Source organism: Globicephala melas, chromosome 13 (assembly GCF_963455315.2).
Source record: "Globicephala melas chromosome 13, mGloMel1.2, whole genome shotgun sequence".
Lineage (NCBI taxonomy): Eukaryota > Metazoa > Chordata > Mammalia > Artiodactyla > Delphinidae > Globicephala > Globicephala melas.
The window spans coordinates 5,363,234-5,381,896 of NC_083326.1; the positions used below are offsets into that span (position 1 = coordinate 5,363,234).

Consider the following 18,663-nt stretch of genomic DNA (forward strand, 5'->3'; position numbering starts at 1 on the left):
CTGAAGTTAATCCACGCAAAGGCCCAGCTTTTATTTTAAAGTTTTGTCCTTTGTGAAATGATGGTGGCAGTGGGTGGGATGTCATTAAGTAAAGTAAAAAGTAGCAACTGTCCATTCTGATATTTAAACTTCACTAGTTTATGATATTCACAATGTTGGTTTCAGCCTTGAATCTCTCTCGATCTGTCAATCTGGTTGTTCTAGTTTGGCTCAAATGTCACTCTCTCAGGCCATTTCTGATCCTCCAATGGAAAGCATTACCCTCTTCATTTCTTTTCCCGGCACACATGTCTCTTGCTTTTTAGTTGCATCCTGTTGACTGCCACGTACCCCTTGTGGAGTGGAAGCCCATATCTGTGGCTTAGTCACCGTGGTAGATCAGCTCCGGGCACATTGGAAGCCTCAGTGAGGATGAGCCGGGTGAATGAATGAAAGCATGGTCGGTTCCTCCAGGGGGACCACGTTTTGCCCTCTTGTCTCTCTAGGGGTTAATGCTGTGCCTGCGCCTGTGGGTTCTCCCTGCTTGTGTCTATCATGGCTCAGCCTCTGTGATACCCTGTGAGCTGTCCGGTGCCCGGAAGCCCCAGCCAGGCTGCCCTGACTCAGTGTTCCACTCAGCATTTCTCTTCGAGTTGGGAGCAGCTCACTTTCAGAGGATGCAGCCCCTGCCTTGGGTATTCAGGGTATGGGGGTGATGTCCTGCCTGGAGTAGGTTCCCAAGAAGGCCTGCCGCTCTGGGAGATAGGCCCTGCCCTTGCCCTTCAGAACCTACGGAAGGTCCTTCTCTTCTTGCCCCCCTCCTGCTGGGCTCCCGTGATGAGATGAAAGAGGGATAAGCAGTGTCCAGACGGGGCTGGGAGCGGGCAGGGGTTGAATAACTGCATGGAGGAGGCTGAGGTGGCAGCAAACTGCACTTTTGTCCCCTGAGAATGTTCTGGACACAGCTGGGGGGCTCAGGAAGTGGTTGGTTGGTGGACACAGGGTGACCTCATTCTAGCACAGCATTACCGGGGCTTTGGGCTGCGGCTTCCATCTTGAGGGGCGTGGATGGAAAGTTAGAAAGTCTCAGGGGCAGCAGGGGCTCCGGGTACAGATGGGGGGCCCTTGGGCCTGGGATTTCACAGACTGTGCCCCAAAAAGGAAGAGAGCCATGGGGGCGTGTGCAGAGGATGGGCGGAAGGATGGGCAGTTGGGAAACCTCCTGTGCCACCTGTCCTCATACGTCACATAATCTCATTTAATCCTCCTGATGGTCTGCTGAAATTGGTATAATTCTTTATTATTGCCATTTTATGGAAGAGGAAAATAGAAGCATAAGTAGGCTAGCTATCTCTCCAGGCTCCCACAGTAGGTGGCAGTGATGGTATTTAAAACCAAACCAATTGACTCCGATCCCTGCTGGGCAGCCCCGAATCTGCATTGCTTAAAGCACCTGAGGCTGGCTCTGCAAACACTGGGACAGGGGCCCTACTGCTTGTAGGTGCTCCTTCGTCAAGGCCTCTTTCCCTGTCCCCCCGTGTCCCCGGACCAGCCAGCCTTGGCCCACCAGTGCAGGGGCAGGAGAATGATGAACCCGTTCACTCACACGAGGCCTTGGAGGCATCCCCCGCACGGTGGAACTCGGCTTGGGGTCTCAGCCTCTCTGGTAGAGGTGTTTGGGACAGGGGTCCCTGCCCAGGGCCCACAGAGGCCCTTATACTTACCGTTACCTGACTACTACCAGTTTGTATACTGAGCCACACCAGAGTATGTTCAGGAGAGGCAAGAGCAAAGCCATTAAAACATGTCTTCTAGCAACTTCTGCTGGGACCCTTGCCTTTCTGGTTCTGCTTCTGTTAACTTCAGAGCCTTCCGGTAACTCAGAGGGCAGCCTCGGGCATCCCTTCCTCCACGGGTTCCTTGCACCCTGGGTGTCCGCGTGACTTCCCTGAAGTAGTAAAATCGCTTGTGTATCTGTTCTTCCAGCAGCCTGTGGACTTCTTTGGGACACAGGCAGAGTCTGGTTTTTCTATGTCCGTGACACGCAGTGTGGTCACAGAACGCAGTGGGCATCTTCTAAGCGTTGTAGAGTCATCACTCCTCTTCCAGAATCCATTGTTGCTTCTGTTCCCAAGATGGTCTCTGAACCTCCCCAAGTACATAAAACTATTCACAAATTGCCTACCTCACAAAGACTGTGCCTCCCTCTTAGAGACCAGAGCACGAATATTACTTTGTCTTCCCTTTTTTTTAAAGAAGGAAGGGGATCTTCATTTGAATAGACTAGGTTTTTTTTTTTTTTTGGTGGTACGCGGGCCTCTCACTGTTGTGGCCTCTCCCGTTGCGGAGCACAGGCTCCGGACGCGCAGGCTTAGCGGCCATGGCTCACGGACCCAGCCACTCCGCGGCATGTGGGATCCCCCCGGACCGGGGCACGAACCCGCGTCCCCTGCATCGGCAGGCGGACTCTCAACCACTGCGCCACCAGGGAAGCCCACTTTGTCTTCTCTTGAGTTTGCTTTATGGGCTTTTCCAGGATCTGGGTCTTATCTCTGTCATGGATACACCATTCAGTTAGAGACTAGAATTCAGGCCACGTGTGTCCAGTCGTGCCCAGGCAACTTTCCCAGAGGCTGCAGAGCAGACCCTGTGTCTTTCCTGTGGCCACTTGTACCTCTTGCCTTTCTAGATCATCTTCCTGCCTCTGGTCTGTAGCAGCAGGAAGCTGTTACCTTTTTCAGGTCTGCAGCCTTCCCAGGACCCCCAGCAAAAGCCGTTCATCAAGGAAGTGGAGAGCATCTGTCTGCCCCCATTCCATTCTCATGTGGCTGTCCCTGTGTCATCGTGAGCCCAGGGGGCCTGCCTCCAGGGCTCCTTCTGGACTCTTGGTCCTGGGCTTGTCACCTGGTTGAGGCCCTGAGCCACTTGGTCTCATATGGTGTTCGACACAGAGAGAGTTATAGTCACCCTCCAATAGCCCTCCCTATACACACACACACACACACACACACACCCATCACAGGACTACACTGGTTGCAAAAGGGAAACTTTTTTAAAAAATTTTATTTATTTTTTTATACAGCAGGTTCTTATTAGTTATCCATTTTATACACATCAGTGCATACATGTCAATCCCAATCGCCCAATTCATCACAGCACCACCCCCACCCCCTGCCGCTTTCCCCCCTTGGTGTCCATACGTCTGTTCTCTACATCTGTGTCTCTATTTCTGCCCTGCAAACCGGTTCATCTGTACCATTTTCTAGGTTCCACATATATGCGTTAATATATGATATTTGTTTCTCTGTCTCTGACTTACTTTACTCTGTATGACGGTCTCTAGATCCATCCACGTCTCTACAAATGACCCAATATCGTTCCTCTTCATGGCTGAGTAATATTCCATTGTATATATGTGCCACATCTTCTTTATCCATTCATCTGTCGATCGGCATTTACGTTGCTTCCATGACCTGGCTATTGTAAATAGTGCTGCAAGGAACATTGGGGTGCATTTGTCTTTCTGAATTATGGTTTCCTCTGGGTATATGCCCAGTAGTGTGATTGCTGGGTCATATGGTAATTCTATTTTTAGTTTTTTACGGAACCTCCATACTGTTCTGCATAGTGGCTGTATCAATTTACATTCCCACCAACAGTGCAGGAGGGTTCCCTTTTCTCCACACCCTCTCCAGCATTTATTGTTTGTAGATTTTCTGATGATGTCCATTCTAACTGGTGTGAGGTGATACCTCATTGTAGTTTTGATTGGCGTTTCTCTAATAATTAGTGATGTTGAGCAGCTTTTCATGTGCTTCTTGGCCATCTGTATGTTTTCTTCGGAGAAATGTCTATTTAGGTCTTCTGCCCATTTTTGGATTGGGTTGTTTGGTTTTTTAATATTGAACTACATGAACTGTTTATATATTTTGGAGATTAATCCTTTGCCCAATGATTAGTTTGCAAATATTTTCTCCCATTCTGAGGGTTGTCTTTTGGTCTTGTTTATGGATTCCTTTGCTGTGCAAAAGCTTTTAAGTTTCATTAGGTCCCATTTGTTTATTTTTGTTTTTATTTCCATTTCTCTAGGAGGTGGATCAAAAAATATCTTGCTGTGATTTATGTCAAAGAGTGTTCTTTCTATGTTTTCCTCTAAGAATTTTATAGTGCCCAGTCTTACATTTAGGTCTCTAATCCATTTTGAGTTTATTTTTGTGTATGCTGTTAAGGAGTGTTCTGATTTTATTCTTTTACATGTAGCTGTCCAGTTTTCCCAGCACCACTTATTGAAGAGACTGTCTTTTCTCCATTGTATATCCTTGCCTCCTTTGTCATAGATTAGTTGACCAAAGGTGCATGGGTTTCTCTCTGGGCTTTCTATCTTGTTCCATTGATCTATATTTCTGTTTTTGTTCCAGTACCATATTGTCTTGATTACTGTAGCTTTGTAGTATAGTCTGAAGTCAGGGTGTCTGATTCCTCCAGCTCCATTTTTTTCCCTCAAGACTGCTTTGGCTATTAGGGGTCTTTTGTGTCTCCGTACAAATTTTAAGATTTTTTGTTCTAGTTCTGTAAAAAATGCCATTGGTAATTTGATAGGGATTGCATTGAATCTGTAGATTGCTTTGGGTAGTATAGTCATTTTCACAGTGTTGATTCTTCCAATCCAAGAACATGGTATATCTCTCCATCTGTTTGTGTCATCTGACAGTGGTTGAAAAAGCAGCACTTTAGTAATTGTTTCCTTTACATTTTACACAGTGTAACATAAAAGCAATTTTCTAACATTTTTCTATTGGTTTGTAGTCCTGTCCTTTATACCAGTGTTCTCGCTTTTTGTTTTCTGTTTACTCAGACATTATCAAGTCAATGTCATTAGTATTTGACATTGCTCAGTGGATCGTTTCCTGACATGGCTACCAGCGGGAGAGGGCAGGGACAGTCGTGTTTGCTTTCCAGGATTTCATGGATATACTAAGAACAACCGTAACAATACCTAAAGTTGTATCATGCTGAATTATTTAGGACTCTTTGGGTTGCAAGTGACAGAACCCCAACTCAAAATATATTTAAAGATAAAAAGGGTAACTGATTGGCTCATGAAATCAAAGGAAGACAAACAGTCATGACACAGGAGACAGGAAAAGCAAGTGTTTTCATCCACATTTTCCACAAGAAGGAGGGAGAGGGCTGGGTGAGATAACTGCCCAGGGGTATCCAGGTTTGGCAACAGAGCTGGGGCCCAGGTTGCCTAAAGGCTGTGTGGGTTTATGAGTCAAGATTCTTGGCTGTTACAGTGAGAAACCCAACTTGAAGGAAAAAGGAGGGATGGGCTTTACTAGTTTAGTGCACCCAAGGAAGGCCACATGCCAGCGACCTGGTCTCCGTAACCACACTACAGTGCAGGCACAGACCCCTGCGTGCTGGATAAATGCTGTGGGCTCGCACCCCAAAGGCTGCCACAGGCAAGATATTCATGTGCAGTAGACCCCACGAAACCCTGGCCAGAGAGCCTCAGTTAGGCTCCGTTTCTGGAAGAACGTCCAGCTCTTGTGTAGCCAGCATCCAGCCTTTCAGAATGGGTGACGGCCAGGTTCACAGTCCAGGGTGTGAGTGGGGGACGGGGTGGAGGCAGCGGGTGATGTTGGTGGCTCAGAGGCAGCCTCTGCATCTCTGCCCCGTCTACCTTTATGTTTGTTTTTATATTGGGACTCCAGCTGAGGTATTGTTCTTAAAAGGGTCTCTGCTGATTAAAAAAAATAAATTAAAAGAAAAGGTAGAAAATCACGGATTTAAACATGGTTTAGCCTCCCGCCTCCCACCTTTCTTTCTGAAACAGGTCGGCTTCTCTGAATAGCTGTGCAGCCTTGAGATTCCAGGAATTTTAGAAACATTACCTGTTTTGTTTCAGCTTGGACGTGACCCACACATCCTGCCCACGTGGAGCTTGGTAGGATAACTTCTTAGAAGCTATGAAAAAACATGACCCTAGCAAGAGGAGGGCTCCACGGTTGAGACAAACTCATTGTCAGAGGAGCTGTATTTGGTGTTTTTATGGCCCCTTAAGTTGACAAGTGCTATGTTTCCTTCATACCGTCGGCCCTCGGGATGTGTACCCGTGTCGAGCCGGAGACAGGGACCTGGGGAGTCCCAGCTGGCTTGGCCTGAGTCTGTCCTGCCTCTGTGGGGCTCCAGCTCCCTGGGATCGCCCAGTGAGCACGGCAGAACCAACATCCAGTTCTTCTGAGTCACGGTTCCTGGGGTCCTCCACTCTGGGCCATCTGGAATTTTCTGGAGAGAAAGAAGCCATTAGTTTCCATGTGTTTCAAAGCATCCTTGGGAGTGACAGGAAGGGCCAATACGCAAGCTTGTGAAGAAGAGGAGAGAGGCTGTGGTTTCCAAGAAGCCAGGTGGGGAGTCGGTATCCAGGAGAGATGGGGGCAGACGGGCGGGTCGCTGGAGAGGGTACAGCTGGGGCCACAGGGCTTACCTGTCAGGAGACTGGTGCGTGTGGGAAAAAGCAGCTAATGTGTAGAAAAGAACCAAGCTCCAGGTGTGCTGGCAGTGGAGTCTTGTGATCCTGTATTTATTTCTGGTTGGAGTCACCTTGAGCACAGCTTTCCATGCCCCGCTTGGAACCTCCCGCTGCTGCCTCACCTGGGCCGGGATCCGCAGCCTTCCCTTCCAGCGCCAGCATTTCCCAGCCGCATCACCTCCTACTGAAGGCCCGTCCAGGTCTACCACAGTCTGGGGGTCTTCACACAACAGGAGGAAGGCTCTCTTGTATTTGTGTAACGCACGCTCCCTTTGCAAAGAGCTGGTGTGTGAGAGAGAGAGAGAATAGACCTGTGAGATAGTTAGGCCTGGATGATTTCTATCAGACCCAGGTCCAAGGCCAGTGGTCAGAGGTCACAGGTCACGGGAATGTCAGGAGAATCTCCCTTGAAAGGAAAGCGGGCCTGGGGTTCCATGAAGCTGCCGGCCGTGGGACTGAGCTCTGTGGGGCACTTCTAAACCTCGTCCCGCAAGATTGAAGGGGAACCAGGCAGAGCAGTAGCCAGGGGCCCTGACCCCACCAACCTGGGGAGTGAAGGGCAGGGTTAAGCTTGGTGTCATGAGCACCACCCCGTAGAGAGAGGGGAGCGGAGGCCTGCCGAAGGGGCCGTGGCCAGGGTCATCGCAGAGGTCACGGTGAGCACACACGGGCACGCGCTCTGCAGGGCAGACATGGGACAGCATCTGAGCCAGCGCCCGGGGACACCAGCTCTCCATCCTCACGCCTGGTGGGCGGCACCATGGACAGAAATGGGGCCGTCCAACGGTGGCTCCAGTACCGGGCGGAGCTTGCGCTGAGCCACTTCCTCACTTGCTGGGACCCAGAGTGCATGGCCCGGCACCATGGGGTCAGAGGTGGGGCAGGAGATGCCCTCTCATGCCCCCAGTGGTTCCGCCTCCACATCTCTGCCCTGGTGCTGCAGGCTGAGTGACATCACAGTTGGGAGCGTGAGCCTTGGAGGCGGCAGGTACAGCCTGCTGCCAACTGGTTGGGTGGCCCTGAGGAACTTCCTGGACCTTATTGAGTCCCTCCTTCGTCCTTGGTAAAACAGGCTGCCAACACGGTGAAATTACCTGGTGAGCACGTAACTTTCACAAATGCAACTCCATTTTGGCAAAGGAAATCCAGTTAGAAAAATGACCCTTTTTTAAAGCACAAATGGTTTTGCCTACTCTTCCACCTGTGTTCGTCTCGTCTCCTGGCCCGGGAAGGGGGGCGGGGGCGGGGGGGAAGGGCAGGGTGCTGCCATGACAAAGTGCCAGCAAGCTGTTGGCTTAGAACAAGAGCGATTTATTATCTCCTACTTTTGGGTGCTGGAGCCACCGTCAACCAGGTGGCTTAAAGCAACAGAAATTTACAGTCTCACAGTTCTAAAGGCTGGAAGTCAGAAGTCAAGGTGTCAGCAGGGCCACGCCCCCTCTGGAGGCTCTAGGGAAGAATCCCTTCTCGCCTCTCCTGGCTCTGGTGGCTGCCAGCAATCCTCGCTGTTCCTTGGCTTGAAGCGCCTCCCTCCAAACATAGCCTCCATGTTCACGTAGCCTTCTTCCCTCTGTCTCTGTCCAAATTTCCTTCTTCTTATAAGGACACCAGTCATTGGGTTTAGGACCACCCTAATTTTGTATGACCTCGTCTTAACTCCGTCATATCTGCCAAGATCCTGTTTCCAAATGAGGTCGCGTTCATCCGTACCCAGGGTTAAGACTCAGCTTATCTTCTGGGGGCACGCAATTCTACCCACCGTAAGGGTGAAGACACCGCACGCGACACTGTGGTCAGGGGCCCCCACCCCGGCCCTCGGAGCACCCGGTGCCTCTGTCTCCTCCTGTAGGGCCAGCGTGTCTCCACCCGATCCACCTATGACCCTGGCGTGTGTTGTCCCGCAGGTGGAAGTTGTAACATACCTTCTTCTCCCTTGTGCTCCTGTCAGCCCTTTAGCACTCAGGTCAGGTACCATCCCGGCGAAGGCCTCCCTGACCCTGCTCCAGGCAAAGGTCCTCAGGGCTGCCAGAGGCATCTACGCAGCCTCTCCCGTGACGCATGGCGTGCGTCAGCTTGTTATTTGTGTTCCCCTGAGCTCCTGGGGCTGGGACTGGGTCTCTTCATTCTGGTATTCCCATCTGATGCACGTGGCACATAGTAGGCCTTGAGAGCTGCTTGGGTAAAGAACCAAGGATGGACAGATGGATGGATGGATGGCAAGTGGTGGACAGCTCTCCCCTGACCGCCGCCACAGCTGCTGCTCTCATCCCTTCGTCCTGCCTGCTCTGCTCGATAGCATTTTTCATCATTGATCATATTATCTATTTGTTTGTCATCTCTCTCCTTTCACTAGAATGTGTGCTCTGTAAAAACCAGCATTTTGCCTATTGCTCTTTCACTGCTGTGTCTGCAGTGTCTAAAACGACAGTATTTATAGGATGGGTGGTTGGATGGATGGATGGATGGATGGGTAGATGGGGGAAGGGTGGATGGTGGGGCGGGTGGGGAAGTGTGGAGGGATTGGGGGAGGGGAGCCTGTGGCTCAGTGGACGTGCATCACTCTTACCACAGAGGCAGCAGGTCTCAGCGCCACCCGGCGCACACGCCGCCTTGCTCAGCATGCTTACATTGCCCTCCCTCCCCAGACCCAAGATATGTTTGTTGGTAGCTGTCATCTCAGAGGAAGGCCCCTGCACTGCCAGTCTGCGGTCAGCAGCTCTGCCGCAGCCGCCTTTAATCCCCCAGAAATACCTGCCATCCCAGGTGGTGAGGTCTTAGCTTCAGCCTGCCCTGGAATGGGCAGATTTTACGTGACGGGTTTCAGCAACCAGGGCAGTAACACGCTGCCCGTGGTGCCGCATCTTAGACCCGTGCTGACCTCCGGGACGGGAGAGAGAGACACAGAGAGAGAGAGTGTGTGTGTGTGTTTCACGTGTCCTCTGCCCAAGCTGCACGCAGAAGGAGTATTATCTTCCCTCCCTCCCAGGAGAGGCTTGTTTTATATAATGTACTTGTCTCCCAGGCCCAGTTAGTTATTGAAAGTGGTCAGAGGTTAGACAGAGAGGAACTGCAACCAGGTCTCAGAGCTAAAGGGAGAAGGGTTCCCATGCAGAGAGGCAGAGGAAGAGCAGGCAGGGCCTGGGAGGTCCAGGGTGATGCTACAGAGGCTCACCTGACTCTGGCTGAGGAAACACACAAACCAGCTGGTAAACCAGAGGCTGGTGGGACTCTTGTTTATTCGGGGGGAGGGGGGATGCTCATACCTGGACTGACGTCCAGATGGGGCTCTTTCAAAACATAGAATAGAAGAATTTATTGAGTAAAGAAATAGAGCAAAGACTACTGTATACTCTTTTTTTTTTTTTTTTTAGTTCTGTGACATTTTATTTTATTTAGTATATGTAACATGAGATCCACCCTCTTAAAAATATTTGTTTTGTTTTGTTTTTTTACACTGTATACTCTTAAACGATCATTCTGGCAAGCCTGATAAATTTCCCATTCTCCACTCAAGAGTTACATCCTATCTAAAAAGCAGAGAGGGGTCTCTGGTCTAAAGCCAGAACCCCATCTTCCCTGGCCGGGCCTGGAAATACCAACTCATGTGCCTCTCCAGACTCCTTATTAGTCACTCTCATCGTTGGATGCCCCTTGCCTACACGTGCCACCCTCTCCAGCCCTTTCATAGGAGCCATGTTTTAGGGCAGCTGCTTTCTGTAGAGTAGTTCAGTGAGAGGGGGGCACAGTGTACACCGTGGCTGGATTTTTTTTTTTTTCAAAACACTTGCTATTGCCTCTACCTGGAATATTTTTCCCACCTTTTAAAAATTGAGATATAATTTACATGCCATAAAATTCACCCTTTAAAATATATGAGTAAATGGTTTTTAGTATCTTTATGAGATTGAGCAACCATTACCACTGTCCAATTCCAGAATATTTTCATTATCCCCAGAAGAAGCCTGGAGCCCATTGCCAGTCACTCCCCATTCTTTCACTCCCCAGGCGCTGGCAACCTCTCATCTACTTTCCGTCTCTGCAGATTTGCCATTTCTGGACATTTCATAAAAATGAAATCGGGGCTTCCCTGGTGGCGCAGTGGTTGAGAGTCCGCCTGCCGATGCAGGGGACGCGGGTTCGTGCCCCGGTCCGGGAGGATCCCACATGCCGCGGAGCGGCTGGGCCCGTGAGCCATGGCCGCTGAGCCTGCGCGTCCAGAGCCTGTGCTCCGCAACGGAAGAGGCCACAACAGTGAGAGGCCCGGGTATCGCAAAAAAAAAAAAAAAAAATGAAATCGAACCATATGTGGTCTTTGATAGATTCACCCATGCTGTAGCATGTATCAGAACGTCCTCTCTTTTTATAGCCACGCACCACTCCATTGTAAGGAGCTACCACATGTTTATGCAAGCATCAGTTATTGGACATTTGGGTTGTTTCCATTCTTGGCTATTATGAATACTGCTGCTGTGAACATTCATATACAAGCCTCATCTCCCGCCAATGGCTTTAAAGAACTTTTGCCAGCCTAGGTCAGCAGCTAATCTGATGACAGATCGTAGCTAAGCACAGAGTTTCTCCTTCTGTCTTCCTCTTTTGGCCTCATATTTGGCCCCAAATGCCCTTGTTTGGGGGGAAGTGTGGGCAGCATCTTGAGTTGTGTGTGTCACATGGTACCACCACCAGCTTGAGTTTGAAGAACTAAGTGGCTAATTGAAGAGGGTCCTCCAGTAAAGCTTGTATAAATGCAGTGCACCCCATTTTATACAAGACCGTCTGAAAGTTCTACATAAGTGCCCCAGGGAAGGTGGCATTCATTCATGTATTCACCATGGTGCCAGTAGGCTGGGGCCCCAGGTGATCTTGTGGGTGGGACCAGTCCTCTATAGCACCAGCCTGGGTTATTCCTGGGGACGGAAGACCTTCGAGGTGCAAGGCTTTGTTCTGTCACCTTTGTCACTTTGTTCAGCTGATTTCTGGCCTCCCACTGGGGTCTGCCAGCCTCAGGCCAAAGAGAACACAGGCAGAACTCCTCCATCCTTCCCCAGCACACCACCTGGTCACCAGGCTCTCTGCTAATTCCCTCCACCTTCCCTAACCCAAGCTTCCTATACCCTCCTCCCCTGCCAACCAACTCCACTGGAGGACTCTCTCTGCCAAGACTGGGGGCCCCATGAGGAGAGGGACCAGAGCAGCCTTGCTTGTCCTGGCGCACTCGGCCCTGAGCAGAGTGTCAGGATGATGGGAGAAATGCTGCTGCCGCCGATGATGATGACGGTGGTGATGACGCCAACGATGGCAGTGACAACACCAGAGACACTTGCTGAGGTGTGCTGCGTACCCGGCACTGTTCCACGTTCTTTACATGCTCATCAACACATTCAACCCTCACAGGGACCCCAGGAGGCTATAATTATCTCCACTTTACAGGTGTGGAAACTGAGGCACATAGAGGTTAGGTCACCTGTGCAAAGTCACAGAGCCATCAAGAGGAAGAGCCAGGAGCTGACGGTTCACAGTGTGGCTCCAGGTCCCAGGCTTTTAACTACGATGGTATTTTATATATGTACACACATATGTGGTAATTTGGAGGTGATAGATGGATGGACACAGCGGTCAGAGCAGTGGCTTCATTAGAAGCCCTGAGGGGTCGCCCATGCCCCTGGGCCACACTGAGCCCTGGCAGAGAGCTAGGACTCCATGCCGAGGCTGGGTCACCAGGGCAGCTCCCCTCTGCTGCAGCCGTGTGGCCGGGAGGGGGGGTGAGCAGGCCAGGATGCAGGTCAGAGCCCAGGACTCCGGGGCCCAGACAGGGAAGACGGGCACCTTCTGAGCTCGCGGAAGGCCAAGTGTCCCGACAGCGCCCTCGGCCCGGCCTCGGAGCTCAGCTCCCGGTCCAGGCTCGGCTTCCTTGCATTGTCTCCACGGGGCACGCCCAGTGTTCCTGTGGTGACCTGAGGCCGGAGGGAGGGAAGGGGCCAGCCGGGAGCTGGGTGAGGGTGGGAGAGGGGAAATGAGAGGGGAAGACTTGCTGTTTTTCCTTGTTTGTGTTTTGTATTAAAGAAAGCAAATAATATCCTTTGAGAAAACCATTAAACAAAGCACATCCTAAGGCAGCAGAGGCCCATTGTGCCTGCCCGAGCCAGAACTCATTCATGCCTTCTTGGTCGGATTGTTGGAACCAAGAGCCAGGGTGTGAGGGAGGGACTCACAATATAAATAATATAAATTAAATTAAATTAAATTTGAAACGTGCCCTTCCCTCCCTGGACTCGATAGGAGTGTCGGCCAAGCGTCTGAAAGGCCAAGGTCCCCGTGTCCTCCTGAGCCTGTTGTCCTCCCCGTGCCCGCCCCAGGAAGCACCTCAAGACTGGCCGGGCTGCCCATGTCCAGGGCCGCTTAGCCCCGTGGTTGGGGGCTAAGCCCTGAGAAGGCAGCCCAGCGGGACGCTCCGCTAGGAGCCCAGATCCAGAGGGCTGCATGTGCCCTTGCCGTGGAGGGGGCCTGGGCTTCTGTCTCCCTGTCTGTAAAGTGCGTGGGGGGCGGGTGCTAAATGGGCCCTCACTGTACCCTCTCCAGCACACTGGGCCCTGTCACACCCTCTGACCCTGTGCACACCCAGGGCCTTGTGGGCGGCATGGGGGCCATGCTCAGGCTGTGGACTCTGCACCAGGACCCATACCCAGATGTCCCAGGCCCAGGCCTAAGACCCTCAACCCCTCCCACCCCACCGCAGCCTGCCCATAATGGAATGGCAGTGCTTTCCCATGTCCCACCAGGACACACTTTTCTGGGGGGAGGGAAATGGTAAGAAGAGAGCTGGCCATCAGCCCAACTTCTGCAAATAATTCTGCCTGTGGCCCGGCATCTGCAAGATCAACCCTGCATTATGAATAGAGGGTCTCTCTCCGACCTTGGTATAAATATATACATAGTTGTCATCATGATGACAATATGCAAAAGACCATCTTTAGGATTTTCCCCAGTTAAAAGTTTAAAAAAGCATTTAGCTATTTGCATGTTTCCTCTAAATATACCCCAGGAGTATAAGTAACAAAGATCTTGGGTAGAAATTGCATGAGGCATCCTGGACTAGTATATGACGAGACCTGGGTCCTGGCACATTCCCTCTGCATGAGGCTCAGGATTTGCAAGGAGGCTGCATCTCCTTGGTCGTCTCAACAGCTCAGAGAAGATATTAACATTGCCATTGTGTTAGGAAGCTTGATGTTAGAGGGCTAACTTGTCCTCCGTCCGCCAGTGATTCCAGGATCTCATTCTCTGCTGGACCTTGAACTGGCTCATCCACCTTTCTGGACCTGAGTGTTCTCATCTGTAATTTGAGTAACTGGATATGACAAATTCTAGGGACCCACTGTTCTTTGGTTCTATAATTCCAGCGTTATCACCTGATGGGAAACTCATTAACTCTGGTGTTCTCCATTTTTCAGCCTGGATTTGCTGGTCAGAGTCTAGCCTTTCCAAACTCTCGATTTCATTTTGTCATAGGTGTTGTTGTAGTTAGTTCAGACCCAGAAGTTCTTTGCTCTCTTCTAGAAGATTTACTGACAATCCTCTCTTCCTCCCCCAAACACACAGGGCTACCACCCGATGCCCCATGAGGTGGAGATTGCGCACACGAAGAAGCTGTTCCGGAGGAGAAGAAATGACCGAAGGTAAGAGACTCTCCGTCGCCAGCTTTGGGTTTTCTCCGCCTCTGCCGGCCCTTCTGGAGCTACAGTCCTGTCCTGTGTTTGGCTTTTCCTGGTCATCAGCCGATGCGGCGAGAGGCGACGTAGACTCAGTGGGCTGGTGACCGGGGGCGGTGGCGGCTGCCCACCTCTTGGTTGGCCCTGGGATTGGATCTATTCAGGAGTCCAGGGCAGGTTTGGCAGTTCAGGAAGAGAAAAGCTCTTTCCACTGACCATGCAGCAACAGTAGCGGTCCTCAGGGGACCAGGACCTGCCGACGTGTGTTTTGAGACAGCCTCCAGGAGGCTCTGGAGCTCACAGTTCCAGGACTGTCTTTCCTCTGCCCTGTCCTGAGAGCCGTCCCTGGCCCGTGCTGGGTTCTGCTGGGACAGCGACACACAGATCAGCAACTGTACGTGCTGCTTCTCTCGAATGCCTGGGGGGTTGGGGCTCACTTAAACTAAAGCAGAAACCAGGATCTCCCCTGGCATCCAGCAGAGGGCTGGGTGACAGCAAGGGGCCAGAAAAAGTGCCTGGGGTAGCCTTGGATAGGAACAAACAACTGAGGTTGGGCGTCTGGGAGGCTGAGCCTTTGTTTCCTTAAAGGTTGTTAAAGGTCTTCAAGGTGTGTATTCCAAATGGAAGAGTCCAGGTGCAGAGCAGTGTTTTAGTGTGTGGCCATTTGTGCAAAAGCAGGGTTAGAGTATTTGTTTGTTAGCATGTGCATAAATGATTTCTGGGTGGAAATGAGAGAGGGGAGGAAGAGAGAGAAGCGGGGAAGGAAGGGACGGAGGGACGGAGGAAGGAAGGCTTCTGCCTGAAGAATTAAAGTGAGGTTCTCCTCTACAGGGAATTTCTTCTTAGTTAAAGGTGATGGCTTGTGGTTTCACCTTTAATGAACAGAGCGTGTTCTCAGAGAGCAAAAAAAAAAAAGCCCAGTCAACATGCTTCCTCAGAATACTGGAAACGCCTCTTCTCGTGCAGCTTCCTGGAGACTAGGGCTGCCCAGGGTCCCTGATGCCTCCCTCCACATGCGGTCCCTGAACGAGGCGTGTTGGGTGGTGCCCGTGACTCAGGGTGGATGGAGGACCAGGCCCCCGGAACGTCATCAGCTGGTGGATTTAGTGGAACCAGAATAGCCCGAGAGGACAGTGAGTGTACAGCCATCTGGGAGGAAGGCGGTCCGGGCTTAGAAACCACCAGGCACTTTACGTGGTGGCGTCAAAGGGGGAAACTGAGCAGGGAGAGGTGGACCAAGCCTATTCCTGGCCTGCCCAGAGTGCAGTTGCTGCGCTGTGTGCGCCGCCTTCTTGTCGTGCAGCTTCACAGAGGCTAATTCCTGATTGCTGGGTTCCCCGCAGAGAGAAGTAGGGAGCACCCCCTAAAGGAGGCATGGGGTTCACAGGGGACTGGGGAGGTGTCCGGAAGAGCAGAGGCTCGCTGTCGCTCCTCCCCTGCCCTGTGGTCCCCAGAGTGTGCGTGGAGGTGCAGGGAGTCCCCGAGCTTCCGTAGGAGAAGTCCCCCTGTGGGCCCAGGCAAGGGCAGGCTGCTCTCAGCGTCCAGATCAGCCGCGCCTCCGCTTGTGGGCCAGGTCACCTCACTCAGCAGGAGCCCCTGGACAGTGCAGGTCTCCGGAAAGCAGCGGCGTGACCCAGGAATGTAGGAAAAGGAGCGTGACATGCAGGCACCGGGAAGCCGGCCTTCCGCTGAGCCTCGCTTGTGTTAACAAATGCCCAGTTAGGTCAGCACACCTCGCAAAGGATGTGGACCCGGGACTGGGTCCAAAGCAAGGCAATAAAGATGATTAAAGGGATGGAAAGTATGTCCTGTGAGGAGAGGCTAACGGGCCAGGGCCAGGGAAGAGGAGGCTGCAGGGAAAGGACGTTCATGCCAGTAAACTCTTGAAAGATTTATACAGAGCGCTGAGGAGCGGCCGCCCACCTTCCCCGGGACCCGAACTGCAGGAAATCATCTGAAATGAAAGGAGAGAGTGTTCCTCTGGACCAAAGACGGACTCAAGCAACAAACATCTTGACCATCAGGGGCTCGGACTCTGCCATTCAGCGTGGCAGACACACGTTGAGCCTGTGCTGTGTGCCGGCCGGGGCCCCACCTTTACTCACAATCTGGAATATGGTGCAGGCCAACACTCAGCCGTCACAGAGTCCCCAGGCCATGGGACTTTCAGGAGAAGAGCAGGCGGCCGGACGCTTTAAGGACCTCTTTGTCTGCAAGCAGGCAGCCAGCACCAGGGGCCTCCCGAGTCCTCCCTGGTGGAGCATGTGATTCTGGCATTTGAGGAACGGCTACGGAATATTATCCAGCCGACCCTAACCTTCCAGCTGACGGTAGATAGTCACGGCCTTGCTGAGCCCCAGACCTTTATATTTGACCTTGATAGTTAACACTTCTGGACAGCAGGTTAACCTTGCCAGTAGTGAGGCTTGCATTCCCTGGTGGCAGAGGGGGAGGTGACCAGGATCAGATGCGGTGGCCAAGGGCATAGCCAGCGTCTATCTGTGTCATGCCTCTGATCTATCCCCCTCTGCTGCAAGGGAGAAAAGGTGCTGTTTCCCCTTTTAACAGATGGAATAGCTGAGGCCAGGGACACTAGCCAACATTGTTCAGCTAAGTAGCAGAGCTGAACTCGCCCCTGCTGACTGCAGCTCTCAGCCTTTTCAGCTCCACGGCCTCAGGTGGACCTTTGACCTAGAAAAAGCCAAGAGCAGGGAGCTGGTGGGTGCCTAATTAGGAGGGTGGCTGCAGTGTCACAGGAAGGGAGGTGGCCCGCTCCATCCCCCTGTTTCTCTGAGGCTCTCCCGGAAGGCCTGCAGGGGTCTGTGGCCTGGTTGATAGCTGCAAACTCTCAGCAGCTCGGCAGTTTGCTGAGCCTGGGGGTCTGTACTACCCCACAGCCTGCAGCAGGAATTTCTAAACTGGGCTCTAGAGTCCTAGTCTTCACGGAGGTCTAGATTATATGCTAGTTCCTGGTGGCCTCTTGAGGTCTTGAGTGTGCCCTTACTGCTTTTATTCTCTGATGTCTGAGGCATATGCCGTGGAATTAGATGCCGGATGTGCATGCCACCTTTCCTACTCATTAACTCCATGATTTTGGCAAATTATTCTATACCTCGAAAACTTGATTTCCTCTTCTGTAAAATGGGTTCATTAATTGGGAGGCTTAACCAAGCTCATCCTTGTAAGGCACCGGGAAATGGCCTTAGCGCCAGCTAAGATCACAGGGGGATCCGAGGTGCTCAGAAAACACTGTAAGGTGACAGTGGAGGGCAGATGTCTGCGGTGGCAGGGTGCAGGGGCGGGGCTATTGTCCCAAATCCCCATGAGTGCCGGGTTTGCTTGAGCCCAGCGAACTTTCCTCGCATCACCTCCAGGGCCAGGGCACCCAGGGTCAATTGTTCCTTCTCAGGGATCAACTTTTAAAGCTTTGCTCCCACTGTCGGGGCTGGCAGGGAAGGAGGGCCCCTCTAGGGCAGCCATCTGCAGACTCTGCTCCCACATTCTGTGCGCTGCTTCGAGGGCCTCTGTTTCTAAAATTGAGTTGTGGCATCTTTTCCTCATTTTGCAAAAAAAAAAAAAGGTTAAGCTTGTGAACAGTTCAAAAGTTTTCTCCTTTAAAATGGTCTCAAAACATGGACAACTGGTAACCACTTGTTTATTTTGCGAAACTAATCGAGGATGTTTGCTGATTTCAGACAAAATTATGCATTTCATGATATGAATGTACTAAGTGAGTATTTCATGCATTCCTGAAAGAGCAACATGCCTCCGGGTGCTCTGTCCCCACCCAAGCCAGAGACCTGCCGACTGGAAGGGGGTCCGCAGAGATTCGTCTTCTGCCCTGAGCCCCTTACCCTCAGGATGCAGGGCAGAGGGGCAAACTCTGGAGGGCAGAGTCCCGGCCATGCCGCTGACCCACTGCCTGTGTTGACCTTGAGTGAGGTCGCACCTCTGGGGGGATGCAGCGATTTTCTCTACTCCCTCCACCCCTTTTCCATTTGAAGAGATGGACATCTGAGGCCATGAATGAAGGTCATGGTCTGTGTTGCCTGGGAAGCAGAGTCTGGGATGGAGATTATTGGGCAGGACACTTACTAAGGAGTGCCCTTGGGGTCACGCGGAGGGAGGGGGTGAGCTGCAGCGCAGTCTGCGTGGGGAGTTCTGATTCTGCGGGAAGTTCTGAAGTCGGGATGACTCTTTAGAGCTGTCCCAGGATGGAGAGAAGGGGCAGGTCTTTGTATCCCTGTGTCTGCTCTAGTCATCAGATGGGGAGTGCCTTGACCTTGAGCCGGCAGCTCTCCGCCCCAGACAACTTCTGTAGGGCTGACCGCTGAGGGCTGTCTGCCACAGCGCAGCCAGCAGCCGGGGGCGAGTGTGTCATTTCTGAGCAGGGCGAACGCCACAGTGAAGCACTCTTTAACTCTCCAACTAGGATCGATG

The 18,663-nt window shown here is 51.9% G+C and overlaps 1 protein-coding gene across 7 annotated transcripts in view; it reads left to right on the plus strand.

The window, feature by feature from the left end:
• CTIF (cap binding complex dependent translation initiation factor) overlaps window positions 1-18,663 on the plus strand; it is a 301,312-nt gene that overhangs the window by 147,594 nt on the left and 135,055 nt on the right. For all 7 annotated transcript variants that reach the window (XM_030867887.3, XM_030867891.3, XM_060310534.2 and 4 more), the window contains one exon: window positions 14,114-14,190. In XM_030867887.3, coding sequence (XP_030723747.1) covers window positions 14,114-14,190 — 77 coding nt within the window. The remainder of the gene's footprint in view (window positions 1-14,113; window positions 14,191-18,663) is intronic.